General features: G+C 43.0%; 2 protein-coding genes across 3 annotated transcripts; both read left to right on the top strand.

Moving 5' to 3' along the window:
• Positions 1-448: 448 nt before the first annotated feature.
• Positions 449-2,023, top strand: PPBP (pro-platelet basic protein). Its single transcript, XM_008543285.2, has 3 exons — positions 449-733; positions 1,065-1,212; positions 1,354-2,023. Exons 1-3 carry the CDS (start codon positions 607-609, stop codon positions 1,499-1,501), a joined length of 423 nt encoding a protein of 140 aa, XP_008541507.2. The 5' UTR covers positions 449-606; the 3' UTR covers positions 1,502-2,023.
• A 4,342-nt stretch (positions 2,024-6,365) lies between these two features.
• On the top strand, positions 6,366-7,330 carry LOC103566765 (platelet factor 4-like). Of its 2 annotated transcripts, none has more exons than XM_008543283.2 (3): positions 6,366-6,554; positions 6,828-6,954; positions 7,124-7,330. In XM_008543283.2, exons 1-3 carry the CDS (start codon positions 6,452-6,454, stop codon positions 7,224-7,226), a joined length of 333 nt encoding a protein of 110 aa, XP_008541505.1. In that variant the 5' UTR covers positions 6,366-6,451; the 3' UTR covers positions 7,227-7,330. The 2 variants fall into 2 exon arrangements, with proteins under 2 accessions (XP_008541505.1, XP_008541504.1); XM_008543282.2 differs by having other exon boundaries at positions 6,825-6,954.
• Positions 7,331-7,598: the final 268 nt, after the last annotated feature.

Raw genomic sequence — 7,598 nt, 5'->3', positions numbered from 1 at the left:
TAAACTAATATGCAAAGTGAAGTTTTGATGGCAATTGGCTAGTATTTTAGCCACATACTCCAAAGGAACCCCAACATTTATCAACAGCCAGGGTAGGAATATCTGCTTTCCTTGACAACCGGAAAGGGACGATAACTCTCCTTTCCAAGGGCCACATATTTATGCTTTCAGGTACTAGTCAAGTGTCTATTAGGCCTATGAATTGCATTATAGGAAAGGCAGGGAATATTACATAGTTATACAAGGAAAATACATGCAATATTTCATTCCAGTTCTTACCTAAGGAGAGAGTTAAATATGTGTAAGGAAGATAGGATTGAGAAAGGAAGAGTGAAGTAATGCATAAAATGAAATTTAGCAGGAAATTTGACTTGCCTGGTGTTTATCTGGGTTGGGCACAATTCGACCACTGTTATACGTAAATTACCACACATCCTTACTTCCCCTGTCCCTGCGCTTTTTCTCCTTACTGGTCTTGAGGGAGTACGTATAAAAGACATCAGGAGAGCTTGAAAAGCTACTTCGCTGCAGACTTCTAGGCAGAGATTCACCCCCACACTGCGCTCTCCTTGCTCTGGGAACAACTCTAGCTCAGTCTTCTCCACCATGAGGCTCAGGCCCAAGGCCACCTCCTCCTGTACCAGTGTCAGCCCACTTCAGGTCCTGCCGGTCTTGCTGCTACTCTCACTACTCCCGACCACGCTGGTTTCCTCCACCATCACCATCGGAGAAAGTAAGAGAAACTTAATTCCCTTACCTGAAAGTGGAGTCCCGCTTCCCTGCAGCTGTGGCTGCTTCTGCTGCAGCTGTGTCTTGGGGAAAGACTGTCCAGGCGCTCCTGGGGCTGGAGAGGCCATTATACTAATAACTCTAAATAGAGGAGCCATGCTTAGTGGGTACTCAACGTGTGCCAGGCATTCTGCTAGAGTACTTTACTAAAGGCTTACAGATCATCTTCACAATGGCCTTGTGAGAGAGGTAGAATTCACAAAGGGGCCTGAGGAAACAAGTTAATAGATAAGATCCCTAAGACAATCATGACCACTAACAGAGTGGTTCCACAGTTTCTACCCTAGCCAAAAGTGTGGACGATGAGCTGTATGCTGAACTTCGCTGCTTGTGTGTGAAGACCACCTCTGGCATTCATCCCAGGATCATCCAAACTTTGCAGGTGATCAGGGCAGGACCCCACTGCAGCAAAGTCGAAGTGATGTAAGTCCCTGCTTCTGTTTCATTGCCTCTTTAGGGAAGCCCTCCACCTCTATCCCCACCAATGCTGGTTTATCCAGCCCCGTGGATCCCTTCTGATAGTCAGGCCTGCACACTCACAGATAATTCTTTTCTCTCTTGCAGAGCCACACTAAAGAATGGGAAGGAAATCTGCCTGGACCCAGGAGCTGTCAGAATCAAGAATATAGTCCAGAAAATTTTGGAAAGCGATGGATCAGCTGCTTCATCTGTTCACATTCTGTCAAATCTTTCTGATTCCCAGGAAGAGTAAGAGTTTGATGCCTTGACTTTCTAGAGTTCTTATTTATCCAGGATGCCAATTCATACTGGATTAAACTTTGGATATGTTTTCCACCTTGTCTCAAAAAGTTACATGTTATTCTGAGAAGGCTGGTTAACAGATGACAAGATGAAAGTAAGCAAGCCTAGTTTCAAAATATGGTATATGGTTTACTCTCTAAATTTTGGCTGAATGTGGTACTGTGCTTTGCATTTCTTTATTTAAAAATGTCTTTCCTAATACATTTGTGTTAACTTCTTTTGCTCTACTTTGCTGTTGGTCTAGATGTGCCCATGGTGATTAATAGATTCCATAATGGTCAATGATATTAGAAATTACAGAGTCCAGCATAGAACACTTGCTCAATAAATGTTTATTAATATGTTTAGGGACTTAATAACATTTTTCGTTGTCTTAGTCCTAGGATGTCTTGTTTCAAACATTCTCAAAAAGATTTTTATAATGTTTATTTTAGACTTCAAATCCTAAAAATAATAAAGTTGTAGAATGTGAGTCTTGTCAGCTGTGGTTATTCACTTTAAAGCAAATATATTTAATACTAGTAGAGCAAAAAATATACACGACAAAGAGTATTAACATGCTCCATAAAAAAACTCCAGTATTTTCTACAAGAAAAATAATATTAATAATAATAATACCAGTTCTGCATTGTTAGTGCCATCGAGTTGATGCCGACTTCTAGTGCCCCTGTGTACAGGAGAGCAGAACTCTGCCCAGTGTTTTTGCGCCATCCTCTCACCTTCCAGCGCTACATCAGACAACACTCCACTGCTATTCATAGGGTTTTCACGGCCAATTTTTTCAGAAGTGGGTGGCCAGGTCCTTCTTCCTACTGTGCCGTAGTCTGGAAGCTCTGCCAAAACCTGTCCACCAAGGGTGACCCTGCTGGTATTTGAAATACCAGTGGCATAGCTTTCAGCATCACAGCAACACACAGCCACCACAGTATGACAACTGACAGATAGGTGGTGTGATTACCTGACCTGACGGGGAAATGAACCCGGGCCACTGCAGTGAGAGCACACAATCTGAATCACTAGACCACCAGGGCTGGCTGAACACAGGTTCTACTTGGTGTTAAATGTTTTACCCCAGTGTGTTTGTACATTTTTGCACTTACTTAATATCTACATGGTTACAATTTTAGTATTAGAATCAGCCTTGCAAATAAGTACAATAGAGAATTTAAACTTTACTAGACTTCTAATTATTATTTTATAATCACCAGAACTTTTATTCCTCAATTACTTAAATTTACACTCACACTATTCTTACAGAAGTATTACCATAAAATCAAAATTTGTTATTGCTTTGTTGTCGTATATTATTAATTTTAAAAGAATTGCTGGTGAAAAAAACCTTAATTACTTTTTAACACTTTGGTATTTCACAATATGGACAACAATAGTCACTAGTTGAAGATTTGTGCCATTTTTAATGTACTATAATAATAGCTAAACTTTACAGATGACTTTTAGTATGCCAAGCATATTAAGTGTTTTATATGCATGAATTAAACAATTCTTACAAGATGGCTGTGATCTGCTTAGGAGCATGTCCGTTCTCTGGAGAGAAAATAACTGGGTAACTTAGTTCTACCACTTGCTAGCTGTGTAACTTTGGGCAGGTTGTGTAACATCTCGGTGCCTAAATTTCTTCATCTCTCAATGTGATAATTATATTGTGTATCTCATATGCTGATGTGAAAATTAACAAAGTTAATAAGTTCACAGTGCTGAAAATAATGCATGACACACAATAACCCATATATACATGTGACTGACTATTGATTATTGTTACTATTAGCATTCCCGGTATTACAGAGAAGAAAGCTGAAGTTCAAAGAGGTTAGGAAATTTGCCCCATGATCAGATAACTAATAGGTGACTGAGCGGGAATTTGAAACTATGCTCTTAACCACCGCACCACTTTCCTTGATTCTTTTTTCTCTAACAAAGAGATTACATTATATATCACATAATGCTATTGACACACAAAATAGGACTTGATACTTAATAGCACACTGCATATACTATGATGGTTATAGGAAAAGAAATATGTTCACCTACTCAAACTGTACATGAACTTTGGGGAACTTTCACGTATTAAGCATCTAGGTCACAAACTTTGCATATTAAAGTCTCCTTTTATTATCTCCTCACTATTATAAGCTCAATGCCTTAAAATGTTTTGTCTACAAACTAAGTGCATTTATTAAGTAATCGTTAACAAAAAATATACATAAATAAACACATAATAAAGCAGCAAATGGTCGTTTTCATTAGTTTTTCTCTAACAATTCTAAATAGTTCAGACATCTTGTTTATTTGTCTAGTGGTTTTCTACTGAAATCCATTAAGGCCAGCTCCTGAGACATGACACAGGTTTTGCACTGTCCTATTACCTCCTAACATGCAGACGGCTTTTATTTTTGTGAGTATATATTGAAGTGTTACATTTAATGCAGAGAGAGAACGATTTAATTGCCACTTACTACTTCCTGGATTCCTTTAACCTGCAAATATTGAAATCTGGGGGTAAGGTTGTACAAATCCAGTATGTTGCCCATCTATATCCAAAACCTCCCCTTTTATCCAGTCCCTCTGCCAGTAACCCAACTTGAGATTTCAAGTTTCAGTTCCATACACATGTATGAATTACAACATATTCTGTGCCAGTCATTGGGTTGGATGCTGGACATACAAGTCACAGAGAATAGGCAGACAGGTTGACAAATAATCACAACTGCATGTGACACATGTTAATATAAAGGTATGCTCCAACTCCACAAAGAAACGGACACAGGAACAAGTCAAAGCCTCCTCTTCATCATTTTCAACATTTACATTTTCACTAATGTAGTACTTCACATTGAGTCCCTATCAGTATGCTAGATAAGCGCTGGGATCTCTCTCAAAGACCTTTCCATTCGGGAAATGTAGTTTAAGCCCTGACAATGGTTCCTTTCGTTTTTCTTTTTGTAATGCAAGTGCCTGACCTAAGTTTGAATGCTGAGGCATCCACTTCAAAGAGGCACCCACTGAAGAGGGCTATCTCCAATAAACACATTGGCAGCTCCACAGCTAAATAAAGAGCCAGCCCCTACCCTCCACTAGGCTCCTTTGTTTTACGGATTTGGGTTGATTCAGATAACTGACCTCAAGCTTTAAATTCCTGCTCTTATCTTCATTTACCAGTAAAGAGTGAGCCCAGGAAACCCTACGCCCTAACCCTCAACTCCAATAAAAGCAGAAGCTAGGCCTGTACGCGCGCGCGCGCTCTCTCTACCCACAATCTTGCTGTGTAATTTCCAGGTCTTGTAGGTAATAAACCTTTATTTTTTCAAAGTTTCCTGATGGTTATTGCTGAAGGTCATCTTGCAATCATAATAAGAACCACAAGAGCTGGTCCAACCACAATATTGCTTACAGAAAGACTGAGACCAGCACAAAACAAGAGAGAAACCATTTTAAACAGTTTTACATACACACATATATATATCTGTGTGTAAATATGTATGTGTGTGTGTATGTGATCTGTGAGAAAAAGGAGAAGCAGAGGATGTTACAAGATACAACAGCAGGGAATACATTAGCTTATCTGTCAGGGAAGCCCCCTCTGAGGAAGTGATACTGAAGCTGACACCAGAAATATGACTAGGACTCAGCCTACTGAAAGGGTAGGTGGGAGGAGAGTAAGAGAAAGAACATTCCAGGCCCAGGCATTAAATTGCACATCCCTGCAGAAGTCTGGTCCTGCTGAGAATTAAAAGGTCAGCTAGTTCCACGCGGTGGGCCCCTGATGCCCTTCACCACTGATCAGCAGTGTGACAGCCTCTGGCTTTGAGATGAGAGTATACTTGGCCCTGATCAACAGCCAAAGTCGTTTTTCAGGGAGGGGAACATGGTCCATATCGATCTCTGAATATTTCCTGTGCAGGATTCTGTTGTATACCCTCCAGCCTCTCTTCCACATCTTTACCACACAACTCCCAGATGCTCTGTGTCCTCCCGCCAGCATCACTGCTCCCACCGCCATGCAGCCCATCTCACCCTGTCATTGGTACTGGCCCACGTCACGGCAGAAACAGGGAGATGTGGCCTACAAGCTCTCCTTCCTGACCTCCCTTCTTGGCCAAGGGGAGCGGAGAAACATTTAGACATCAAGTTTTTATAGAAAGAATGCATTCAATTACTACTTTTATAACTTTTCTCAGAGTGAAAGGAGAGAGGAGGCGAACAGACCTTGCTTCCCAGAGTGTGTTGGATGATGACTGGTAGAAGGGGCTAGATCCACTCTGGAGACACGGGGGGCCCTTCACATTCAGATGAAGGCCAGCATCTAGCCATCACCTAGAAACCAAATTCAACTTTTTAGTAGCAAAAAAACAATTACACACTACACACCTCTAACACACACAGCCACCAAACTCAACTCAGTGGTAATCCACAAGAAAGGCAGGCAGCAAAGAACAGCTCCTGCTAAGGCAGTTGGGAGCTGGGAAGGGAGCAGAAACCGTCTCCATACTGCGCAAATTGCAACATGGTGACTACAGAGAACCTGCTATGACACATGACAAACATAACACACATTTTATAAGGTTCAAGTACTGTTTCTAACTGCACAAATGTGTATGTATGTGAATTCAATTGGGCTTGTGGATTCTGCTACCAGTTCCCAGCCAAGACTGCTGACCCTGGGCTCCCTTTTTTTTTCCCCCTAATCTTGGCTGCCCAGAACCCAGCTCTTCCCCGAAGTGTCTCAGCTTCAGCACCGCAGTTTTCCGCCCTCCGTCCCCGGCTTCCAGACATGACGGACTGAGGGTATAAAACGGGCCTGGGCAGTCTCCAGAAGCCACCGCCCTGAGGACCCCAGCCCCTACTGCCTCTGCGCTCTCAGCTTCTGCTGGCATCTCGAGACATGAGCCTCGGAGGGGGCTCCCGCGCCTCCCGCCCCTGGCCCCGCCGGGGGCTGCTGCTCCTGGGGCTGTTGCTTCTGCCGGTCGTAGTCTCCGTCGCCAGCGGTGAGAACAAAGCAAGGCGGGGAGGAAGCGGGGGAGGGACCGGGGGCAGCCCCCAGGACTTGGTTAAGGGCTTGCTAAGTGTGCAGGCGCTGTGCCCAGCGCTGCCCCGTGCGCTTCCTCATCTGGCCAACAATACTTCTTTCTGAAGGAGGTATGATTTGTGGATGAGGAAATGAAGGCCAAACGCAGTGGGAAAGATCCCTAAGGAACCCTTGGCCGCTCATGGAGTCGCCTCTCTCTCCCCTGCTCCAACCTCTTCCCCACCCCCAGCAGATCCTGAAGCAGGAGAGGGAGACCTGCACTGCCTGTGTGTGAAGACCACCACCCGAGTCCATCCTAAGCAAGTCCGCAGCCTGGAGGTGATCAAGGCTGGACTCCACTGTCCTACCCCTCAAGTGATGTGAGTCCTTGCACTTGCTTCTTCTGTGCCCGCCTTCAGCCTCCTCTGCCCTTCCCTCCTCCCCTCCACACCCTGCTCCACCCCCCTCCACACCCTGCTCCACCCTGAGCCTAATCCCCTGGTCAAAGCCAGCAGCTGAAAGGCGCGCCTCTTCTCCTTTCCCTCGCAGAGCTACGATAAGGGATGGGAGCAAGATTTGCGTGGACCCGCAGGCCCCCCTGTATAAGAAAATAATCAAGAAACTTTTGGAGAGTCAGCCACCAGCTGCCTAAGTCTATACATTTGCTATCTAACGTATTTTGGTTTTTTCATTTTCAATCTGTCGAATCTGATGTTTTTATTGTCCTTCAAATTCTAAATAAATAAAATAAATCAAGTTGTGGTATTGTCAAAATATTTCTGAGAAGAGCAAAGAAATAGTGTTGATGCATCACAATTTCATATAAGAAAAAAACATCTCCAGAATTTTAAGCAAAAATATATTTCGAAGGAAGTTTTGGTTTAAGGCTTGGTGTTATATGTTGGCGGATACATATTTGCCTACTTGATTGTATTACTTAATAGCTACTTATTTAGATATTAATGGTTAATTAGCTTTGTCACTAAATATTAATAGCACTGAAACTTTACTGGGCTGCTTTTTA

The sequence above is a fragment of the Equus przewalskii genome, chromosome 3 (genome assembly GCF_037783145.1).
Source record: "Equus przewalskii isolate Varuska chromosome 3, EquPr2, whole genome shotgun sequence".
Classification (NCBI taxonomy): Eukaryota; Metazoa; Chordata; class Mammalia; order Perissodactyla; family Equidae; genus Equus; species Equus przewalskii.
Note: the sequence above shows the minus strand (reverse complement) of the source record. Positions and strands in the feature narration are given on the sequence as shown.

Coding starts and splice junctions, on each gene's coding strand:
- LOC103566765 (XM_008543282.2), top strand. CDS start 6,452: ATGAGCCTCGGAGGGGGCTCCCGCGCCTCCCGCCCCTGGCCCCGCCGG. Junction 6,555..6,824: donor CGTAGTCTCCGTCGCCAGCG/GTGAGAACAAAG, acceptor CCCCACCCCCAG/CAGATCCTGAAGCAGGAGAG. Junction 6,955..7,123: donor TGTCCTACCCCTCAAGTGAT/GTGAGTCCTTGC, acceptor TTTCCCTCGCAG/AGCTACGATAAGGGATGGGA.
- PPBP (XM_008543285.2), top strand. CDS start 607: ATGAGGCTCAGGCCCAAGGCCACCTCCTCCTGTACCAGTGTCAGCCCA. Junction 734..1,064: donor CACCATCACCATCGGAGAAA/GTAAGAGAAACT, acceptor GTGGTTCCACAG/TTTCTACCCTAGCCAAAAGT. Junction 1,213..1,353: donor TGCAGCAAAGTCGAAGTGAT/GTAAGTCCCTGC, acceptor TCTCTCTTGCAG/AGCCACACTAAAGAATGGGA.